Source organism: Lemur catta, chromosome 1 (assembly GCF_020740605.2).
Source record: "Lemur catta isolate mLemCat1 chromosome 1, mLemCat1.pri, whole genome shotgun sequence".
NCBI classification, from domain to species: Eukaryota; Metazoa; Chordata; class Mammalia; order Primates; family Lemuridae; genus Lemur; species Lemur catta.
Genome location: NC_059128.1, coordinates 243,740,366 through 243,765,379, shown reverse-complemented (window position 1 = coordinate 243,765,379; position 25,014 = coordinate 243,740,366). Strand labels below are relative to the sequence as shown.

The 25,014-nt window shown below is 38.5% G+C and overlaps 1 protein-coding gene across 2 annotated transcripts in view; it reads left to right on the top strand.

The window, feature by feature from the left end:
- The window catches only part of CRYBG3 (crystallin beta-gamma domain containing 3), a 105,339-nt gene that overhangs the window by 77,027 nt on the left and 3,298 nt on the right, over positions 1-25,014 (top strand). The window contains exons 16-20 of one of the 2 annotated variants that reach the window (XM_045540423.1): positions 2,489-2,598; positions 6,029-6,155; positions 16,699-16,838; positions 19,985-20,108; positions 24,555-24,713. In XM_045540423.1, the coding sequence (XP_045396379.1) occupies positions 2,489-2,598; positions 6,029-6,155; positions 16,699-16,838; positions 19,985-20,108; positions 24,555-24,713 (660 nt within the window). Of the gene's footprint in view, positions 1-2,488; positions 2,599-6,028; positions 6,156-16,698; positions 16,839-19,984; positions 20,109-24,554; positions 24,714-25,014 lie in introns of those variants that run through there. The other variant, XM_045540424.1, reaches the window with a different exon arrangement.

Genomic DNA, 25,014 nt, shown 5'->3' with positions numbered 1-25,014 from the left:
TTTTAGTATTGGAGTAAATAAAATTACATTAAAAATGTTGCTGATGTTGTAGAATAAATTGAGCACAGCTTCCTGTTTGGTTTGTGCATTTTTAGTTTGTCAGATTAAAGACCTATTGCATATTATTCATGTCTACCATAAGTGAAAATTACATAACAAAAAATATTTCTACAAAATTTTCATCATAAAGTGGTGACGATTTCTGTCTCAAAGGGTAGTTTCAATGAAGAAATACAATAATATATATGAAAAGCAAACCAGTTACCACATGCCTTTCCCTGCCCCCTGCTTTCATACACTTAAATTTGGGGAACAGATAGGATTGAGCCGTGCCTACATGGCACAGAGGCACTTAGTTTGAAAAAACTCATCTCTTGTTCATCAGACTGTTTGCCTAGGTTCTAAGCAGTCTGTCTGAGATGTTTTGTATATTTATTCTGCATTGATTTGGAAAGGGAACCAACACAGTGATTTATCCAGCTGGTTTCCCCTAGGACTTAATTTCTCCATAGTTCTGTCACTTAATTTCACCAAGTGTAGAAACCACAATTTAATTATTATAATTAGTAAAGCAGAATTGGTTTCTCTGTGGATGATCCTCAGAACATTATTATGAGAATTGTCCTATTCTGAGGCATTTATAAGGAGATCAAAATGAGGCATTATTTTGGCAGGGATGGTCTAATTTGGGGTGAACCATATACTATATCTCATTGGGGGATTAAAAATAAACTCAGATAAGCATTAAACCCAGTTTTTTAAGTTTGGTAAGAGGCTATTTTAAACCATCAAATTAAAAATATATTTTATGGCAGAGTATTTCTGTGTATGTGTATGAATTTTAATTAATTTTTCTGGGTATGAAAACAGACAAAAAACTAGAGGTGGCTACTATGTACACCATCTAAGATATGCTTAGCTTGCATTGTCAGTTGCCCAAGATTTGATGTTTTGTGGTGAAATGTTGAAGTATAAATCTTAAACTTAGCAATATGAAATTTATTCATTCAGCAAACCAAGAGTACAAGTAGTAAACAAGACAGTATGGTCTCTGTTCTCCTGTGGCTTTTCTGATTCTTATTGTGAATTAAGATAGTATTTGCATGCAAGAGAAATTTATCTACATTTTTGGAGTTTAAAAGTGATTTGCTTTTTTAGCCTCATGTTTTATAAGCCTTTAAGTTAAAAAACATAAGTCTATCTTGTTTTGGACTTTCTTTTTCTTGCTGTCCTCTCCCTGTGTTTACCAGGACTGTGACAGAAACTTGCCGGACACATCACTTTATGGCAGGGAGACGCTTGGTGTCTTAATGCTGCAAGTATAGCGTGGTTTCACAGTAGGAAGCATGTTGTGCAAGCCGCAGCTGGTCCGGGGGGAATTGGTTCTCTTACTTCCCTGGTTTTCGCTGATCTTTGATATCAGACCAAGTACGGTCAGAGCAGAATGAGATAGCCATGAAACAATTCTTCTAAGAGAGGACCCTTGGGAAGATGAGGGAGGTGAATGTCAGCTGCTCAGAGAGTCCTTGTTCTGGATGGCAACATGAGCAGGAGAAAGGGTGATGCTGCGGATCGTTCATTCTAATGCATCCGCTGCTACAGTGCAGGCCTGTCAGTGTTGGGTGGACCGGTGGGCCATGTTAGTTCAAGTCTCCAGTGTGTTATGAAATATTTATAGGGCTCATTAATTTTTTCTTTCCTATTATATATCCGAGGCCACTGGAGTTGCAGATTATTATATCTCTGGTCTAAAGGGAATTATAGTTGAGGTTTCATGGATTTTTCTTGGCAAAAAGGACTAAAGTAGAAATGTGGTTGTATATAATTGTAAGCTGTACATTTAAGGTCTTCTTATCAGAAAACTGAAGCCTATAAGCTGAAATACCTGAGACAGACATCTTTCTTTCTTCACCATAAATCTCCCACTAATCCCATCATTATTATCTTCCCCACCATCTGCTCCTGTGCTCTCACAGGCATTCTTGTGAGCATGCGCTCATGCTCTCTTCTTCTCTCCGTTATTAACTCTGGATCAGGGAGACCTGAGAGAGAAAAGACATTACCATCTATCCCCATTCTATTCTAAACCTCTTCCGTGGTTAGCACTAAATCACTTACTGTTTTATACATCTAGTTTGACCATAGGGCATAATAATATGACGGACAAGGTCCACATTTCAGTGGAGGATGGATTCTGATTTACTCTTATCAGCAGAATTGTTTTCTGGGCCTCTGTGCCCACAGTTTGGTACAAAGGACAGATGAAAATGGTAACTAAGTGGTGACATTTCATTCCTGGAAACATGTTTTAAAAAGAGCTAGTTTAAGGAGAATGTCATCATCCTTAACATAAATTCATTGATAATAGATAAAAAACAAATCTAACATTTTGCTGAATTTTTAAGTATGTGATATTAAAGGTTGTTATTTGCGATGATGTCAAATAATTGTTTTCCGTTTAGTTATTATTGTGTTGTTGTTCTTGTAGCTCAAAGCATTCAGTAAACCAGGGTTTCAAGGTGAATGTATAGATTTTACAAAAGAAGTATCTAATTTGACTTCATTCACACCGTGTTCTTTTAAAGTTCTTCGGGGATGGTAAGTGTGCTTGTTAAATGTTTTCTATTATTTATTAACTGAATTTCTTTTAAATTTACAGAGATTTGACCTGTTTTATGTTTTGCATGCACATGAATTTTTGAGATTTTTCTTTTTTAGGCATTGGTTAGCTGCTAATTAGCCTATATTTTTTTGAATATGTATTTTGAGTCATCATAGAATACAGAAAAACAGAGTTCTGATTAACCAACTTTGGGAGCCTTTTATGATTTTTTTTCTCACTGTTAAATTATTTCCTAAATATTTTGAATGTTGATATTGTATGTTCCCTATATAGCACAACAAAATGCTATAAAAAATAGTGTTTTTGTCCATGTAAGATGTATTACTTCTAAATTTATTTTTTTACCTTTTTGTTTGTTTAAGGTTTTAATTATCCCCATTTCACAGGTGAGGAAACCAGATTCAGAGTTAGGGTTTCTCAAGATCACATACCAAGTGTCAAACCCAGGATTGCTTTGGTAGTTTTTTTGTTTTGTTTTGTTTTGATTTTTTTAAGGTTTGAATCTTACAGTCTACAACAAGATACTGGATCTTTCTCATAGGTATATGAAACTGTATGTGATTTTCAAGACTAAAATATATTCTATCAGTTTTTTATTGTGGTAAAATATACATAACATAAAATTTACCGTTTTAACCATTTTTAAGTGTATAGTTCACTGGCATCTCTATGTACCAAATATCTACCTAATAACCTATCCAAGTCTCTAAATTCTTCCTTCAAAATATCTTGGGTTTGTCAAGTCTCCTCCCTTCTTTCTTGGGCCATTAGAGACCTAGATCTTCTGTTTTTCACTTGGGGACGTCAGTCTTCTAATTATCCCCCGCTCCCGTGTTTTCTTATATCCAGTGTTTACCATCAGCCATAGTCCAATTATTTGTCCCAAAATCCATTTTAATATTTTTACAAGTCTGATTGAATCTCCACTGACATTCTCTAGTACCAGTCAAGTCAAGTTCAAGCTCCTCCTCTTCCAGGCTTTCCCATCAATGGGTCCATCTCCATCCTGTCCTCATACTGTCCCCCTCTCCACCCCTCCCCTCGTTTAACATTTGTTCAGCCATTTGTTTTCCTTTTTACCCTCTATACCAGGGGTCAGCAAAGTATATATAAAAGGCCCAATAGTAAATATTTTCGACTTTCGTAGTAAATAAATCAAGCAGTCTTTCCCCTCTCGTATTTCCTATAGCTCTTCTGCAGTTCCATAACAAACACAAAGCTCTCTTTGTGTTTGTTATTAGACTGCCATTGTGTATAGCACAAAAGCAGCCAAAGACAATGCACAGACCAACAGGCATGGCTGTGTTCCAATGAAACTTTATTTATAGACATTGAAATTTGAATTGTATGTAATATTTACATGTCATGAGGCAGTCTTAATTTTTTTTAACCCTTCAAAAATGTAAAAACCAGTCTTAGCTTATGGGCTGTATGAAAACAGGCAGTGGGGCAGCTTTGGCCCACATGCTGTAGTTTGCTAACCTCTACTCCACACCAAAGGTCATAGATCTCTGGTACATCTAGCCAGCAAATGTCATTCCTTTGGCCTACACGCTGAGTTAAAAAAATTTTTTATCAATACTTATGTTTAGGATATATTTCAGAAGAACCTGTTTTCACTTTCCCTTTAAAAGACCTTGGGACAGTTTTTGCCTTTATCCATAATTGCTGGTATTGACTAGATTGTGTGTGTGCTCCCAAGTGTGCCGTAGTCACTACCATTTCCAATTTTTTCACCTGCTACGCTGATCATTTGCATTACCTGTCTGGTCTCCTGCATGTATGTAAGTTTGTGAGCCCTGCTTAATATTAATCCAAATATATCCTTTAAGGTTCAGTCCATCCCCATTCTTTCAGTTAACCTTCTGATTAATCCTAAATCAAGCAGTCTTTTCCCTCTCATATTTCCTATAGCTTTTCTGCTTTGAGCCTCTTTATATTTGCTAACATTTGTATACTTACCTCTAAAAAAGGATATGAGAGTTTTACAACATCAAAACACATAAAATAGGGCGCTAAATTTAAATAGATTATCTGCAGCTCTTTGGTAATAGAGAAATATATGTATCAAGGACCTGAAATAATTTTATTACTGTTATTTGGCTCTGAGTTTCTTCTCCACTAAGATAAAATATTTTGCAAGATTTAGATTCATTTTCTGTTAATAAGAAGCATTGAAGAGCTTTCTGGAGGAAAATATGTTTTTCCTGATACTTACATCTAGGACAAATTAGTCACAGGTGTCTCTTCATGTAGGAAATACACAACCCAAGTTTAATAAAAGAATACAAGAACCTTGGTGAATGTGTAAGCACCTGGGATGCTTGAGAGACCTGAATTTGAACCCAGTTCCACCATTTCCTAGCTATGTAAATTGAGGCTGATTGGGTGATCTCTATGAACCTCAGTTTCCTCATCTGTGAAGCAGGGATAATAGCACCTCAAAGGATTCTTACGAGGACTAAGTAAAACAGTGTACACAAAGGGCTTAGCCTTATGCTTGACACATTGACAACCTTTGATAATTGTTGGTTATAAAATGCTTATTACATGAAATACATGATAGTAAATTATAATGTCTTGGAGCATTTCTGTGGTTACCTAAAGATAACCTGGTATAGCTAGAGTACAGTCCTAGTGATATCTTAAATTATAGGGCTAGAACTTAAACCCAAAAACTAAATTAGTAATAGCCAGTTAATGTCTCCCTTGGGCTCCTTCTTTTCAAAAGGGCATTTCTTAACTTTTGTTGAATGCTGTATTGAACATAACTCACAAAGATTTCTAAAGCATTTTTTAAAAAATTTCTGTTGGCCATCAGATGTCAGGTGATAGATTTCATGTACCCTCATGTGAGTTTAGAAGTCTAGCTTCTGTACTCACCCAGACCAAACACAAGCTCATCATTAAATAAGGGTACAAAAAATTTTCAATTTTTTGGGGGGGTTTCCCAAAAAAGATTTCTAATCAGTTAGAGTACTTAATAACCACCATAATTTGAAATCAAAGTTTTATACTTGAAGACACTGAAAGAAAGAATGTCTTTAGCTTAAAGCAGATGTCTTCTTGTTTTAAATTTCAGCTCTATCATTTAATAGTTGGGGGAACCTTGGGCAAATCACCTCACCTTTCCAATCCTTAGTTTTGTTACCTGTAAAAATGAGATATGTTTCTGACTCACAGAATTCTTGGGAGCACAATGAAATAATACATGTCAAGTACCTAGCCTAATGCCTGGCACACGGTGAGCAGTCAGTGAATGACAGTGACAGCTGTTGTTTACTGATGCTGGTCAGCACCACGGCTTCTGTGTCCTACGCCCACCCCAGTTCCCACAGCACGATGATGAGCCTTCGCTGCCAGCTGAATGCAATTTGACTGCCTGTCTTACTGCTTTGTTTTTAGCTGGCTCCTGTATTACCAAGAGGGCATTTTTGATAATCAGTGTGTATTAGAAGAAGGCCTCTATGCCGACCTCACTTCCTGTGGCTGCCCAGCTTCTAGAGTCAAATCTCTCAAGCCCATTGACTATGTAAGTACTTTGCTCGGTGCACATTTGAGACTCTTCTTCTTGTCCAGTGTTATTACCACAGATGATAATATAAAGTTGGAAGAACTGATACAAAGGGAAATATCAAAAATATGAATAATTTATTTATTGGTTATGAAATTGAGGTTCACTCATAAAATCCAAACAAAATGCAATATTGATATTTTCCTTTTTTTTTGAAAGCAAGAGTGCAAAACTCAAGAACTAGAGTAATATAGACTTGGGCTTAAATCCCAGTTTGATACTTTAACCAGATTGGCAAAGTTACTTGGTTTTCTCTTGGCTTTACTTTACAAGGCCATTGGAATGTTAAATGAGTTGATGCTTGTAAAATGTCCAGCGTGTGGTGAATACTCAATCAGTGTTAGCTATTAGAACCATGGTCATTATTGTTATAGCTGCTAAAATATAAAAATAATAACCTGACCACCGTACAATTCTATTAGATAAGTCATATGACAATTTGTCTGCTACTCAGGTTTATAATGTCATTTTAAGGCATGGACCGCCACTGGTATTGATTTTAAACCTTGTTTTGGGGAACCAAGGCTTTCTGCCTGGTGTGTGCAGAATTATCTGGGTCACCTTGGAGCCCATTTATAGAGGAAGTAGGTTCTCCTTTTCAACACATTTATTCAGAATTTTAAATGTGAGAAAAGCAGGACCTGGGTGTCTGCACAGAGGAAGTAGTGAAGATCTCGGATATTTTCAAGATACGTAGTTGTGGCAATTCCCTAGGGACATGTTTGGTCAAAGCCTGAGTTTTACACAGAGCTGATTAGAAGCCCTGCGTAATACTAGGAATGACTCAGACTTTTTGGCCAGAGCTGACTCTGGGGATAATGGTCATACTCAGGAGCTTTGATCTCAGCCTAAACAATGTGGTCCTGTTGTCAAAACCACAGGGTTTTGGTCTAGGTCCAATTACTTCTTGTATAAAAATCCAATTATTGAGACAATGAGGATTGTCAAGGAAGAAAGAAATCTTTAATATGACAGACGTCTTGGGAGAAGGGGAGCAGCTGCCTCAAATCCGTCTCTCCAACTAAGGGATATCATGGACTTTGAAGGAGGAGCCACATGCCTTGGGGGTGGCTGCTGTGTATCTCACAAGGGACTATGTGCATAGGGTGCAGGTTGAGGGGGATGATAAATCTTGGCTGCAGGAAGTCTGCCCTGGGGCCTCATAATCTCAGCACCTTTGTCTGTGGAAAATCCATCATTTTAGGCTGGTGGTTCACGCCTATGATCCCAGCACTTTGGGAGGCTGAGGTGGGAGGATCACTTGAAGCCAGGAGTTCAAGTCTATCATTTCTGGTAAACAACTCAAAGGGTTGAGTAGTTAGTTAGGGTAGAGGATTATAAAAATCATATAGGGGTACACAGAGCTGGTCACAGTGCTATTTTACAAGGCATTCCTGGATAGAGTATTCTTGATATCATGCTAAGAATAGAATCTTGGTTGAGGAACAAGAATAGAAATAGAGTCCTTGGTCACACTCAGTAGCCCTGTCGACACCAACTTGGAAAGAATAAGTGGCTACTGATGCTTCCTGTCTGTAGGAGGAAAACTGGTTAAAAAAAAAAAAAAAAGAATGTGATCTGGTAAGTATTCACAGGTTTTGATCATGCTTAAAAGGGCATTGGAAAGTAGCCTACATTTACTGGAAAAGGAATTTTCTTAGCAATTTTTTGGCCAAGTTAACAAACAGATACTTATTTGGTATTAACTCTAAAAGCAAAAGATAAAAGTCTAAATATGAAAGTACTACCTTGAATGGATTTTGTAGGACTCTGAATTCAGTAAACTAAACCAACTAAGGTTCTAGGGAGGGCATTTTCAAAACAGGGTCAAAATTAAGGAGTATTACTATTTTTCTTTGCAAAGTTATAATTCCTTTGCATACATGAAGTGTAAAATGAATAATTAACGATTGGGAGTGAAAATATGCAGAAGGAATGAAATGTTTTTTGTTAAGTTGTCGTGTGCCGTTGCTTGTCTTTAGTTTTGGTCCTGTGGAATCCAGGCAGTGGAGGTAAAGGTGCCTATTGGGAAGACTTGAAATCTGTAGACTTTTCACTTTAAGAACAAGTTAAGGAATATATTCAGTTTATGTGAGGGCAGTACATTAGTTTTCTTAATGCCTTTTCATAGTATGTTTTAAATCTTTGAATGGTCTTTGTTGAAGACGTGTTAGGGCAACAGGTTTGGTGTTGGAATGGAAGGAGTATGAGATGAGGTTGGGTAACCCAGCAGAGATCCAGATTGACCATGAAGAAGCCTCAACAGGTGGCACTGGCTTGGTGAAATCAACCCCGCTTCACCTGGGAGGCCCCGAGGTTCTGAGTTGATTGGACCTAGGGAGATTGATATGTAAAACAGAGGTCAATTTAGTGATTTGTACAAAGTGGATTCTAGTGACTGGAATGAATTCTTGACAGTTCTGTCCTGGGCATTTTTGTGCCTCTCTGGAAGAACATGGGAAACTGAATTAGTCTTTAGAAGGTTATTTATTGATCATAATAGTTGGGTAAAATAAGGTAGATGTCTTGAGATTAGCATATAGGCTAACATTGGCCCCCTCAAAAAAGAGACTCCTGCCACTCTCCAGGTCACAGTCACTCACGTCCTCCAGATTCTGTGTCTGCTTTCCCTGTGCAGTGTTAGACACACTCTACCTGTTCTGCTTCTCAGATTCCTTCTGTGTCCTCTCTCCCCCTACTGTTTCCTTAGTTAGGGATATGTCTTTTTCTGTAGGTTTGTTAATACTACTGCCTATGCCACAATCCAGTGGCATTCTGGATTTGTTCCAGGAAATGTTTCTGTCCACTTGAGTTGACTTTATGTATGAGCTAATCTTTTGATTTTTCTTTTGTTAGCTGCAACTGAAAAATTCCGAGGGAGTTTCCTACAATTGGCATTCCCAGACATGCTATGACTTAGTGCATAAGTGTCAAAGTGGTGTAATATTGGGAGCCTTAAGACTTCATCTTCATACAAGATCAGTATGTTTTGCAAATGATGGTTTGCACTAGGCTAACTTCTATTGGTGTGGATGTATGTTACATTCTAGAGGATGCATAATTTGCAATGCCACAGTCATTTTACAGTGAAAGGAGCTGGGAGCATAGTTTATAGTTCTGCTTCTCACTAATGTGACCTTGGGAACAATCTCTTAATTTATTTAGGCCTCCGTTAACTCATCTACAAAGAAACTATTGGAACAGATATTTCAAATCATAGACAGCATCCATTTCTGTTGTAAATAAGAAATATCCTAGTCATATTTCCAATCAGACATGAAAAAGAGTCTATCCAGCCTTAAGATTCACGTGGTTGGAGGGAATATGATCATGTATTAGCTTTCACAACAGTCCCCGGAATCTCAGTGGTTTGTAACAACAGACACTTTCCCCCCCAATATTTTGTCTCAGCAACTGCAGGACAGTTGCTTGGCCTCCACTCTGGGTTATAAGTTGGTTTCAGATATACTTTTGGTATATACTTTGTTTTGGGACCAGGCTAATAGGAGCACCTCCTAGTGGGGACATGCCTATTTTCATGACTGAGAAAGAGGAAGAGAGACCCCAACCATAGAAACGCATTTGACGCTTCTGGTCAGATATGACACCACTGTGTCCATTCACATTCTACTACCAAAAGCAAATCATAAAACTAAGCCAGACCTCAAGCAGGCAGGGGAATAGACTCCTCATCCTTCTCCCTGGATAGGGTTACAGTTGACAGAGTAAATATATTTAAGCAATAATACAATCTATCAGAGATGTATATAAACTTATAGAACTATTCTCTCTTACCAGATTTTGGGAGAAATAAAATTTTAATAAATTGTGTGTATATTCTTCTCTCTGTCATCATAACAGAGCTAACCTCCTTTTAAATAAAAAGATTGTTGTTAAGGTTCATTTTCAGTGACAGCCTGGAGGTGATTTGGTGGCTGTCAAATGAAGTGTATGATAGACAAGTAGAGGACATTACCTCAGAATATGGCCTACAGTGCCCCTTCAGAATTAATTTAGAATTCTAAAATCATCAGGTAATTTAATATTGGGAAATTTAATTTAACCACACCAAGATGATTCTATGTAATCATCTGGGAAAAATAATACCAAATTAAGTAGCCTAGTGTCGGAAAAGTGAACTAAGGCCCAGGATTTTCCTCAGGCTCTTCACAAGATGTAATTGTATTTCTGGAAAAATGTGTCTGATAATAAACCTGAATATCTACTCCAAACCATAGTGGAATAGGTTTCTTTGATTTGTTTCCTTTTAGGGTTTTCAGCAACCTTGGTTTGGTAACAGTTTGTTTAACAGTGATTACAAGAGGACCTTTTAAGATGAAAGGGGTTGATACTAGGCTTAACAGAGCTTAAGTGTTTTGTTTGGCATTCTATATTTAGAAATAATCATACCAGATGTGAAAGATCAACAAGAAGACAGAAAGGCCAAAGATGATGATTGGGACATTGAGTGTTGCGTTCTATGAGTGGAAAACACAACTGATCAGTAATTTTGTAGAAGAAAGTTTAAAAGTATTCTATTTAACTTTGATCAAAGAAAAAGATTTAAAGTGGATGAATTGTATAGCATTTATAATTATTAATGTACAGCATTTGTAATATTTCTCACGTTGCTGAATATGTATTTTAGGTTTATTTATTCAACCTAAATGTTAAACATCTACTATACACCAAATATTGTGCTAAGTATTGCACATGAATGAAAAAAATAATTAGATAACATATAGTGAACTTGTGTCATCAAATTCAAATGTCATTTTCCTCCTGCCCCCTCAAGTGTAGATGTTTCCCGGAGATCTATTCTTGGCCTTTTCTCTCTTGTACTTGGAAATTTCCATTATCATAACTTCAGCTCTCACCCTCATCAATGAAGATGATTCCAAAATCTTTAGAGTGAGCACTAGTCTATTGTTCCCTGAACTCCATTCCCAGATTCCTAGTGGGTCTTCATCAGCATGTTCTACCAGCAACACATTTTCCTCTTAGAATTGTTCTTCTTTTATTCCCTATTTGTGTTGAAAGACATCATCATTAACTCCCATCATCTAGTCTTACAGTCTTCAGCTTTGATTTTCCCTGCTTCATGATTTCCAATATTCAGTTAGTTTCTAAGTATTAGCTATTCTACTCCCATGACTTATCTTTTTTTCCCCACTTATTTGTATATATTCATGGGAACAAGTACAATTTTGATACATTGATACATTGCACTGTGGTGAAGTCAGGGCCTTCAGTGCATACATCGCTGAAGCAACACATGTTGTACCCGCCAAGCAACATCCCCTCATCCCCCCCATTCCTGCCACCCCTCTGAGTCTCCATTGTCCATCGTTCCACACTCTGCTTCCATGTGTACACATTATTTAGCTCCTAATTACAGGAGAGAACACGGGGTATATGCCTTTTTATGTCTGAGTGGTTTCACCTAAGATAATGGCCTCCAGTTCCATTCATGTTGCTGCAAAAGACAGGATTTCATTCTTTTTTATGGCTGAATAGTATTCCCTTGTGTATAAATACCACATTTTCTTTATCCAGTCCTCCACTGATGGACATTTAGGTTGATTCCATATATTTTCTGTTGTGAATAGTGTTTTGATATGAGTGCAAATATCTTTTTTGTGTATCAATTTCTTTTCCTTTCAGTAGATATCCAGAAGTGGGATTGGTGGATCATATGGTAGTACTATTTTTAGTTCTTTGAGAAATCTCTCTACTGGTTTCCCAGAGGTTGCACTAGTTTACATTTCCAACAACAGTGTATAAGCATTCCTTTTTCTCTGCATCCTCACCAACATCTGTTATTTTTGTCTTGTTACTAATAGCCATTCTGATTGATGTAAGATGGTATCTCATAGTGGCTTTAATTTGCATGTTTCTGATGATTAGTGATGTTGAACATTGTTTTTATGCTTTTTTGTCATTTGTCATTTTGAAAAATGTATGTTTATGTCCTGAGCCCACTTTTTAATGAAGTTAGTTGTTTTGTCATTGTTGTTGATAGCTCTTTCTTCTTCAGTTCATCTTATTTGCAGCTTTGAGCATGTAACCTTCTGATAAAGTCCAGACTCTGAGATAGTGTCAGACCTATTTTTCCAATATTATTGCTCAATCTTCATGTATCCTGTTCACAAAGCACCCCTCCCCCTTCCCAATATCTTCAACTTTCTCTATTTATGTTGTTCATGTGGCAACTTAAAATATACTTTTTCTTTCCCCTATCTAAATCCTTTAAGATATAGATGAAAGGACCCCAATTCTAGAAAGCCTTCAATGATCCTCATTTCTTAGTATGATTTTCCTCTGCCCTGAGTATTCTTTCTCTGTATCTCAAGATGCTTTTCACTTTCCACCTTTCATCACACCTACTAAACCTGTGAAGCCACTGAGGGCATGATCTATATTTATTATAGCTTTGAATTCTTTCACCCCTGTGTCCTCTCTACTTAGCACAGTGCCATAAAAATATCAAGAATCCATTATATAATAAGTAGACTAAATAAACTAATTCATTCAGGCCTAAACATTACAATCAGCACTTATATAAAGTTTGTTCTTCCACTTCAGCACATTCTATAAGAGGGGTTGTACTTTGTCTTATCCACTTACAATGTTGTAATAGTAGCTTTAGAAAGTGGGGGTGGGTGGGTAACCTAATTTAAAAAATAGTAACTTACAATGGCCAGCTACTGATGAAATGAGACTGGATATTATAATGGTCCGTATAGACAAGAACAGGATACATGAGTAACTAACTGTTGATTGACCTAAGAAGGAAGGTAACTGAGTTTCAAACTACCTTGGAAGACATTTAAGCACTGGCACACTAGTGTGTGGGGTAACCTGCTGTTATTGCATTTCCATGGGAGCAGTAATCTGCTTGTTGCTTCTGTAATGTCACCATGGGGGTTTGGCATGGAAGTTTGGCCTTTTTTGAAGTAATAATCCAGTCCTGGCAGCTACAAGCGGGCAAAGCCAAAGAAACATTTTAACAAGAGGCTGTATAAAAACTTCAGATGACATTAAGACTGTGATGACATAAATGATCTTAAGAGGGTAGAATAAGAATTGGCAAGACAGTGATTCCTTCTGTGCAAGGATACTGAAGAGGCACAGCTACAAATAGAGGAAGACTATAAATCCAGCTTCACAATGAAAAGGAGCAATGAGTTTATAAAGTGTAGAAGAATTTGGTTACTATTAAAGCTTTTAGCTTAACAGTTAAATAGTTAATGTTATTAACTGTTGTGCACATTTTGAAAATGAAGACCAACAGAAACCTACAGTAAACATCACACTTCCTCGTGTGACATTTGAAGTAGTTCTTTTTAAATTTAGGCAGAAGACAAAGATCTCTATTGTCACTACTCTATTCAACAGTGTTCTGGAATCCTAGCCAATAAAAAAAAAATCTAAAAAATAAGATTAAAGCAAAAAAGAATATAAAGGAAAACAAAACTGAGAAGAGCATATAGAGTTTAAATTATAAATTTTAGGGTTATTGTGAATTTTTAAAAAGTTGCCAGATACAAGGTAAATAGCAATTAAACTATAGGGTGCTTAGGAATAAATCTAACACATAGCAGTGAGATTTTTCTGAGGAAAATTATAAAAACTTTATTGAAGGACATAAAAGATGGAGAAATATCATCTTTCATAGATAAAATGACTCAATATTATAAGCATATGGTCTTCCCCAAATTAATAGTATTTTAGGCTTATAAATTAATAGTATTTTAATAGTATTTTAGGTTTATAGGTCTTTTGTCTTTTTTGGAGGTGGAGTTGGCTTGGGGGCGGGGGAGCGGGGGTTGGGAGAGTAGAACATGACAGGCTTATTCTAAAATTAATCTGGGAAAGATACAGGTCCAGAATAGCCAAGATAATTTTTAAGAACAACAGGAAGGACAAATTTCTCTAAGGAATAGTCTGTGTACCCTGTCTATAATTTCTCACCACTTGCTCTTCAACCTTTATGACCTAGATTCCACTCCTTCTCTCTGACCTGTCCTTGAACCAGCTGCCTCCTGAGTGCCAAATCCAAACAGCCTCTTCTCAGTCACCCTCTTCCTCAACGTGGGAAGAGTTTGATATTGTGGGACAAACCTTCCTTACAATTTTTTCTCCCCTTTACTTCCATAATGTAAAGGGGGCTCTGTTTTAACTCTTCTCACTGGGTTCATTTGTTCCATCACCTCCACCTTCTGTCTTTCATCCCCACCCACCAGTGTATCTCCCTGCAGTCCTGTGTCCCCCTTCCCTTTCCATTTTCTCACCTGTGCTTCCAGTTATTACAAACTCTGGGAGTTCCTAAACTCAACCTCTCTATGCCTGGTCTTTTCCCTAAACTCCAGATCAAAAGATCCAGTGTGTGTTGGGCATCTCTGTTAAGGTTATCCTGTCTCAATCTAAAAATTAAAACATCCAGTTCTAAATATAAGTTCTTAACTCCTGGGCATGCTTTTCCTCCCGACTTCCTTATATATGGCAAATTATGCCACCATGTTCCCAGCTGCAACTTTTCACACCTTTCCCCTCACTTACTCACTCCCTGTGCTTGCCCTGGTGTGTCTGTTTTACCACCACGATGGCTTTCCTGACCATCCCTCATTCCTCACCTTCTTCCCATCCTCTGGTTCTCTTTTTCTTTGCTTTCACATATTCTACCAGTGTACTGGTGCTGTTACTTCCGTTCTCTCTATTCTTTACTCAAGCTTTTGCTAAATAAATTTCTTGCAGGCTGTTTTAAAAAAAGTGCATATACACAATGCAAACATATGCATAATAATCAACAATTTAAATTTCTGAATAATATATTCCCATGGTTCAAAAATCAAAAAGTACCAAAAGGCATTCAGTGAAAAACTGTCCCCCATTTGTACCCTTTATCTTCTCAGATACTATCTTCCCAACAGGTAGTCATTGTTACTCATTTTGTATTTATTTTTTTAGAAATTTTTAAATGTGTATACAAGTCCATATGTGTGTGCATAAATTTTCCTTTTCTACATGAAATATGCTATTTTACATTGTTCTTCACTTTCTATTTGCCTCTAAAGAATAGATCCTGTTTCTCTTTCTACAAAGAGCTCCTCATTCTTTTTTTTTTATAGCTATATAGGATTCTTCTGTGAATGTACCCTAATTTATTTAACCAGTCCCCTCTTGATGGGCATTTAAATCATCCCCATCCTTCAGTATTCCCAGCACTGCTGCAAGGAATAACTCTTTGATAAGTCATTTTGTTCTCATGTGAGGTCACTTGTGAAAGCCAGTTGTTTTCTGTTTATTCACTGTTCTTTGACCCTCCACAGTCCTTGCTCCTTGTGCTCTGCTTCTCATGTGCCAAGTTGCAGATACTTCTGCCCTCGCTCAGTCCTTAGTTCAGAAGCTTCAGGGATTCTCCTCATTGGCAATAAGTCTGTCTCTGCCCTGTCATTGTGGGATGGGAGACAGGCAGTTCCATGCATAGTAACAGATAATGGGAGCACTGGACACTATTTCCTTTTGGACCCTGTCTTCTGGTGAAATGGGTCTCTGCTTGCCGTTCCTCCATGTCCCATGTGTTTCTGTCTCCCTCGCTTTGCATAGAGTGCCTTCCGTCTGTTCTCTGTCTGCCTTCCAGATCCATTGCATCCTTTGAGACTGAGCTCACACGCCACCACATCCATGAAGCTGCCTTGATTCCTGCTCCCTTCTGCTAAAAATAATTTAGCCTTTTAATGAGCACTCTTAAAGGGCATATCCTTTTCTGCCCTGGGTTATGTTACAATATCTGTGCAATTCTCTTAATTTAGCTACTTGTTAGTAATGCCCCAGACACAAGGATGGTGCCTTGTTTTGATTTGTCATCCCCCAAAGTCTCTTAGCATGGTATCTTACATATACTAATGAATGAAAAAAAGAGCAATATTGAGTCTATTTTCGTCTAATGTAATGGGTTGAGGGAATACTTTTAATGCAGAAATCACCACTGTTCCTGTGCATTCTAGCTATTTTTTTAAATTGAAGTTGCCTTTTTCCTCCCTCCTAGGAATGTTTTTTAAGAGGTTAGAGCCATGAAGTCTTGCATTCCCAGTGATTGCTCCTGTGACCCCCTGGGAAATGAGGGTGCCGTGCCATTCCATATTTATTCTGTTGCCAGATAAAAGCTTTCACAGGACTAGTTTGTAGTCCATATTACAGCACAAGACCTTAATATGTGATTTGTAACCAAGTGTCACTTTTTCTTGTGTCCATTTTTATTATGAAATTGATTGCTTTTCTGATAGCTTCAGTTTTAATTTACAAAAAGCATATTAAAATTATTAATAGAATCTAATCCTGCCAGTGTAGTTTTAACTGTACCGTCCTTAGAAGATAGAGCAGTAAACTCTATACATTTGAGAATAAAAGGGATCGAGGGGACCCTGAGTTCAGACTGAGATGTCAGTGAGGTATGGCCGCCCCATATGGTAATGCTTTCCCTTTTCTGTGCTATTAGGTTTTTGAAGAACCCTCCATCAGCCTTTTTGCTCTGGAACATTGTGAGGGAAGGGAGTTACATCTAGAAGAGGCCGTGAACTCTGTTCTGAACAAGGACCTGCACTTCTACACCCAGTCTGTGTGGGTTAAAAGTGGACTGTAAGTATGGGAGAAGGGCTTGGTCTTACTTGGTCACTGTTTTGGGACAGAGTTGCACAGTTGCTTTTTATTTGCCCAGTGGTGTTATTTTGGTCTGATGGTGCTCTTACTCCTTTTATCCCTCCATGTAGTAGTTTCTGTTTAAATAAGAGAAGACTGTGAACCTTGTCTAGTATGTAGTAGTCTGCAGTGGCCTGAGGGAAGAGCCCTTTGGGAGAGAAGGGCCACCTCATGGTCGGAGTATGTGTCCAAGAGTAGGTCAACCAGATGACTTTACCCGGTTGAGCCAACTTTCCTTTCAGGAGAGATTTCAGTAGGTCAGCAACTTTCACTGGGTAAGGCCATTGCTCACTTAAGGCAAATGACTGTTGGCAAAACTAAGAGTGTTTTGTTAAAAGTGTTTGTATTTTGATTTGACGGCACGTTTATTCTCGAGCAGTTCCCTCCAGGGTACTCATTTTCATGTGGACTATACTAGTTGACCTACCTACCATTGTTGTTCATTTAGGCTGTCAGTCACTCAGAGTGGATCCAAGTTGTGTGGGGCCTGTGCTTTTACAATTTGGGAAGCTGCCTTTAAGAAAAAATACATTATGGATATAAAAATTATTAATAGGTATTGAAATGTATTAATTTACAACACAAATGGTGAGAGTCCTGCAAGTGAGGGGCCCTGGAGTTGAAGCTGTATTTGCTTCCTGGAAAATCTGCCTCTCAGGCCATTTCTGAAGAGTTTGGCATATTATCCAGCCCCTACTCCTGCACTGTTGGTGTTTTGGTACCAAAAGTCAACTAATAAAGCACATAGCTCTTGATGGTGAATATAAAAATGCTTCTTGAAAATTTCTTATGGCTTTAAATTGTGTGATAATTGACTCTGCTTGTTTAAATATGTGGGATAATGAAAGAGAAAGGCAAGAATGTAAGTTGATTTCAAAATTAAGTCAACTATTACAATGAATGGATTTTATATTATTCATATGTGTAATAGCTTAAATTTTCTTCTGCAAAGCATTTCACGTGGTTTGATGTTTATTGTAACAAATTCATTTACTCTAAGCATAAGATTCCAACATATTATTTGCCAGTTAACTAAGGGCATTTGAACTTAATTTTACATCCCTGTGTTATAGGACCTTCACAACATTTTTATACATTTCTTTATATTTTCAAGTGAAATTGATATGTGATTCACCTCTAGAAATTCCTCCCTCTCCTATTTCACTCTTTTCTGGAAAACTGGTGCCATTTCAGCTTGACATTTTGATTTCTTCTCTTTGGCTTATTATCCACCTACTCTCAGTATTCCAGATTCTCTAAAAGAGAACTGGTACATGGAATAAGGAAATAGCGAAGGCTGTCCAAAGATATTCCAGGGTACACATGGCTTACATGACAATATTTAATGCACAGCCAGCTACTCTCAGTGACAAGTTGGGTTTGTTTTGCTTTTTAATCCCCACATGATCCTGTATCTTTGATCTGTGGTGGTGATGAGGGCCATGCTTTAATGCACCATCCCACGCTGTTTTTCCACCAGAGGCATTTATTTAGATCAATATATAATTAATACTGTTTCTTAAAATCTTGCCTAGGTTTTATAACTGAAACTTTCACACCTATTTAAAGAATCTGTGAAGCTAGAGAGGTGGCTAAGCCTCTCCGTGGTCATGCTGACCTGTATCTGCACCTGTCCTGTTGTTTAGATTTGTGTAGGTGAGAAGGGATTGAGGAAGGCTCAACCGTCTTGTTCATCTATCCATAATTTGGCCAAGCCTGATTTCAGTTGTAGGGAGCAGGTGGACTTTTCCTAGTAGTGGTCAGTTAAGGTGAGTAATGTCTACCCAAGCTTCCACAGATTAATACATTGAGCTTTCCTCAGTTCCTTCATTCTCCCCACAACCTATGTAAAAGTTGATGTCTTTTCCTGCACAAATGGAGCTACAAGTCCCTAAGGAGTATTGCCCTTTGTAAGTTTTAGAAGTTTTCATCTGGACAAGTGGGAGGCTGAAGTCACTGCCACCACAGCACTGCAGCAGCCCTTTGCAGCGTGAGTCCTAAACTCCAGATGACCCGTTGCAGAGCTCTGGTCCCTTTGACTGGAAGACCTTTCCCGTTGCTGGTCCTCTGCACCCCTTCTCCAAGGTTACACATCCATGGGTCCAAGGCAGGGCAGCCCCTGCTACACTTGCAGGTGCTTTGTCTGAGCAAGCAAGACAGCTACCTTGTTCTCCGCACGTGTTTTCTTAAAGTCCTGTGTACAGTGACCTTGAGTCCTGCTGAGAATTTCAGGTTCTTTTGGCGATTGCAGCTCATTCTCCTTAGCCATCCACCTTGGTAGCCACCTAAAGCAAGGCCCAGCAAAGTTTCTGTGAGGGGCCGGATAGTCGTTTTAGTTTGTGGGCCATCGGTCTCTGTCCACGACTACTGAAGTTGCTATGGTAATGCAAGAGCAGCATAGCCAGTCAGTAAGGGAACGGGCATGACTGTGTTCCATTAAATCAGTCTTGAGACTCCAGACACTCACTTTGAGGCCCTGTGCACTTTTACACACTTGAACACAGCCAGAGTGGAAGGCAAGGGTTTGGGGGGGAGGATTTGCAAAGAAGCGAGGCCTTGAAGTGAAAGTGGGTGAGATGGAGGACTTCTGTGGATAATTGTTTAAGTAGTCCTAGGTGGCCTTGGGGAAGCTGTACAAGGAATTGTGTAGGAAGGTATGTCTGGAGAGGTCACTGGAGCCACCTGAGAGGCCCTGAAGGACATGTGATGATTACCCTGAGGCCAGGAGAGTGTTTTTATCTCCTGAAGTGGGAGGTTATGGTTTGTCTTTGAATGTTAAAATGCTATGAAGAAAGACTTAGTGTTATCAAAATGTAGAATTTCAGAGATGGAGGGAACCTTACGCTCATGAAGTACAGAAACCCACATTCTAACTGGAATCCCCAAATTCTGACTCCAATCCAGCGGGCCTTTTCCTAGACCTCCCTGATTTTTCTGCTGGGAAAAAAATGCCTAATTCTATTTTTTTTAAAAAAGAATCTGTAAACCTAGAAGCTTATGAACCCTTAAGTTATAATAGCAGGTATTTTTGATAAGAGATTGCTTTTTTGTTTTGAAGTAGCCTATTTCTTCCTGCTCTCTTATAGATGGATAGCTTATGAAGGATCCAATTTCTTGGGAAGGCAAATCCTACTCGAGCCTAATGAGATCCCAAATTGGACAGCATTCAGTGGATGGAAAACAATCGGCTCCCTCCGGCCCATGAAGCAGGTAAGGAGAAAGAACCGTTAAGATCCCCAAGAGCTTGATTTTCTGGTAGAAATGCCACACACCCAGCATATGAAATTTAATTTAGCTTGCCATTTATGTACCAAGGGGCGTGGGATTAGGATGGGGGAATCTTGTAGATTTTAACCAATTTGTAAAACTGTATCTAAGGTCAACATTGGATTTTAGCTTTGAGTCTTATTGGCCATGTTCACTCTTCATGGAAAACTAAGATGTAAGCTATGTGGAAAACCATAGAAATAGGAATGAACTTTGATACTGTACTAGTTTTACTTTCTAAGTGTTTGGATTTTTTTCCCCCTACTTATATAATACTCAGGAGAGATCCTGGCAATTTAATTAAAATAGTATTTATTGCACACCTACTGCTTGTCAGTCTTCCGTTCAAAGGCTTCCCACTGCACTTGGGATACAATCTACTCTTCAGCGCAGCCTGTGATCCACGCCCCTGCTTCTCAGCCACATCTCCCACGTGGCCTTGTCACGTGCACCAAAATGCACAGTGCTTTCCCACTCAGATGCCTTGCACAGGCTGTGCCCTCTGCGTAGAGGGTTCTTCCCTCATTCTTTACCTGACTCGTCATCCCTCTAAATTCAGCTTAAGTGTCTGGTCTTCAAGGATTCCTCCCCCCACCCTCTCTCCTGATCTAAATTAGATCCTGAAAGATCTGGTTCTTTTTCTACAAGACACTGTATGTGGTTTATAATTGTATTGTTAGTTTGTATTGAAGACAAGGGCTGTGCATATTTTGCTTATTGCTCTGCCCCTTGTGCCTTTCATGTCTGGCACATTGTAGAAGCGCAGGGCCTGTTTGTGTTATGAAAGAATGAATGTATAAATGGACGAATGCATATTTGATATTGTGCAAAGTATAATGGAAGATATAAAGATAGATGTGATTTCTGTCTTATTAGAACTTACATTTTTGTTGAGTAAAACATGTCCAACTCAAAGCAGCAACATGAAAGTTAAAACAATGCATAATCATCAAAAAGCCACTGGTAGTGCCTGGTTTGGAGAAAGGGAGTATGGACGTGTATAGGAGTGATGGGGAGGTTTCCTAGAAGTAGAAAATCCACGAGGCTGTCAAGGGTGGGATGGTCAGCGGATACACCCTACTCTCTAGAAACACTTTCTCACTTGATTCCTGCAGTTGTTCTTTGAGGTAGGAATTATAGTCCCCATTTTCTAGGTGGAAAAACAAGGCTCAGAGAGGTAAAGCACATTGCAAAAGTCAGCCAAATGTCAGAACCAGAATTTGAACCCAAATCTATGTGCTCTAAAATCCATGTTCTTAAGCAACCACACACTGCCTAGCTCCAGGATGAGATCGTTTGTGGAGTGCCACCATATATTTCAGGCACTAAGCAAAGTGTAGCATAGTGGGTATAGATGCCAAGGCTCTGATGTTCTAACCTGACATTTACGTAACACTTATTTAAGTGTTAAATAAATGGTAGCCAATAGAAAATTAGCCTAATTGATCCTCTCTTCTCCCCTTCACACGTGCACACAACCATGCTCATTCCCACCACTCTTGGTTCAAATCCTAGCTCTGCCATTTGTAAGCAGTGTGTCTTCATTTCTTGGCACCTCAGGCTCCTCTCTGGTGAAACTGATCACACTGCTTACATCTCATTGCTACGCAGGTTAAATAAGATAATGTATGTAAAGGGTGTGATATAACATCTGGCTCAAATTACTGCTACTGCGGTAATGCATTTATTTCAAAATTTTATTATTCACAGTGTCCCTTGAAAGAACCAGAGATGCTCTTCCAAGGCATAGTAAAACATTAGTGGCTCTTCTGGCAGAGTATGTGCTATAGGACCTGTGTATCGTGACCTGTGTATCTTGCTTATTCCTCACTCCTGTTGCTTGGGACGGCGAGTAATCCCACTGAAAAGCTATGGGAAAAAGCAAGGTAGAAGTGGGAATTCAGTTTAGCTTTTATCAACCACATAATAATGCTAATCCTATGTTGTTAGAAATTTTAGTAGCCAAGTTGAACACTGAGAATATTTTCCTAATTTTTGAATGGTGGTCAGGGTCCTGAGATGAAGGATAGCTAGAACAAGGGCTTCTACTTTTATAAGGAAGTTTTTTTGACAATAAAAATGATACACTGTTTTCTTCCATAGTGCTTTAGGAACTAACTGATTCCTAGTCTGATTAAACATTTAATTTCAAAATAATAATAGATTATTTTCCCTGTTGTTTATTTGTACCATAGCTCTGAAACCCAGCAAAGAATTCTGGTTGCTAAAATAGTAGTTTGTGGCTGACATTTAACTTTTTGGGTAAGGCTGTTAGTGCTGCTTTAGTTCATATTCTTGTTTTGAAATTCAGGACTAATTAAAATGTGATCCCTCTTTGAGGTTGGGAATTAGGAAGTCACTAAGGTACTTATAATGTATATCAGTGTTTTTAAGTATAATTACAGAGGAGTCAGACTACAAATGTGTAATAAGGGTAATTAGTACCTTGCTTGAGTTAATTGATTAAAACTGTGATGTTTGGTCCTAAAGTAATTGGAATTCTGTCATCTGTGAAGGTCACGCCTGTTTTCTTATCTGTACATGGTAATGAAAATGTAATAAAGATATACTGAAGCCTCAAGAATTTTAATAATTGCAGTGGGACACCAGGCTGGATTATAGAAATTTAAGTACATTACTGTGGCATTATGAATGTGGAAGCAGAGGTTTGAAACATTTAAAACATTTTGCCAAGTAGAAGTCTTTTTCACCTGCTTTAGTGGCCAGAGAATTTGTACTTTTATTGGCTTAAGTGCTCAGAATGTTTATTTCCTTAGGAAGGCTAAACATGGCAGCAGTTTACTAAAATTCACCTTGTCTCATGTTGATTTATCATAAGTTTCAAAAATAGTAAACTATCCATCGGTGGTCTCACTCTAATACCATGTTGCATTTACCTCGCACTTAGTTTCTCAGCGTGAAAGTGCTCTCTTATTAAGTAATAGACCATTTGTGGTTATAACTCAGCCAAGGTTCTAATTGGGAGCCAACACCCAGCTCAACTGGAGGATGTTGGGTCTCCTATATTTTATTACATTGAGGCTGGATGCCTGAGTCATGAGACTGTGAAAGAATGGTTTCTGTGGAGCTTTGATTATGTGCCTTACCCTTTTACTGTCTTACACTGGAGTTAGTCTCTTTCTTCCTCTGCCTAAGAGTAACTAGTGCATGTCAGCATAGGCCTGAGAGCATCCCGGTTAACAGCAAGGGTGGTGGTGCAGACAGATGTGTTTTTCCACATCTGTGTTCACCTTATTCATGAAACTAGGGTCTTAACAGTACTTTTTTTTTTTGGAGACAGAGCCCTGCTTTGTCATCCTGGGTAGAGAGTGCAGTGGTGTCATCATAGCTCACTGCAACTTCAAACTCCTGGGCTCAGGCAATCCTCCTGCCTTAGCCTCTCGAATAGCTGGGACTACAGGTGCGCGCCACACGCCTGGCGAATCTCTATTTTTAGTCGAGATGGGATCTCGCTATTGCTTAGGCTGGTCTCAAACTCCTGACCTCAAGCGATCCTCCCACCTCGGCCTCCCAGAGTGCTAGGATTACAGAAGTGAGCCACCGCTCCCAGCCTTTAACAGTAGCTTCTTAAAGGGTTGTTCTGGTTATTAATTCTGACAAATAACATAATGGCACAGAAAGCATTTAGCATGTTGCTTGACATATACTAAGTGCTCAATATATAGTAGCTGTTATCCTTAGAGGCAAGTCCCAGATTTAATATTTTATTTTAAAACTTTATGTATTTTAAAGCTTCCAGGACAAGGGGATGAAGTCCTTTGTTACCCAATTTTTGAATAGCTAAGTAGTGATTACACATACATAGTTCTTTCCTTTGAAGAAACATAAAGGTCTTTTATAAACAAAGAGATTATCACAGCTACTGAATGCTTCAGCTATCTCGGTTTTTCAAGACCGCCCATAGCTGACTTCTGGCATTTAATCATAGCTCAAGATAGCATGTCTGATTACTGTACTTGTCCTTCTGAAGTTGTAAGATCCTTATGGTAGTACCTTGCCCTTATTCCCACTACCCTACCCTCCCTCAGCCCAGCTGGGACACAGTTACTGAATGACACTCATCAGTTCCCTAATTCTTCACTACCCCACCTCTTGCCACAGAGTTCTCATTACTTTATACCCTTTCGAAAGGACACTTTTCAGAAAGTATAATAGAGAATGTACAATTTAAGCCTTGCGCTCTATGCTTTAAGGATTTATCAATGGAAAATATTAATTTATACATAGTTGTTAAGGGGAATAAGAGTGAAACTGATGGAAATAAACTAGTCACCTCTCACTTCCCCGCCCAGCTTTCCTCCTTTAGAAGGATTGATTTCCAGATTCAAAAGGTTATTTCTAAATGGCTCTGTTTCTACCCTGCCACAGCCCGCAGTGTACATAAGAATAAAGAACCGAGCCCAGGATGAGTACCTGACAGTCACTGGAAACCTGGCGGACACAAGGGCAACATCTGTGTGCGTCTCTCCCTACAGTGGAAAGAATACTCAGATCTGGCACTACTGTCGAGGACTCTTTAAATCCAAGGTAAACGACCTCACTGATACAGAACTTTCTGGTCTTTGGTTTCTTCTTCTGGAAACAAGAATCTTGTCAGAGCAGCTGGCATGATAAAATAATGTAACTTGTCAGAAACAGTTCATTGCATGATCGTAAAAATACTGCCATGTATATTACTAAAGCATTTAGGTCAAATGGACTTTGAGAATTTGATCTAGAAAATCCAGTTTCAATTTTCAGTTAAAAACTAAGGTTATCACATACTATGGATATGCCTAAGTGATATTTTAAACCAATGATACTAAGTCACTGGATCTTAATTGGACAA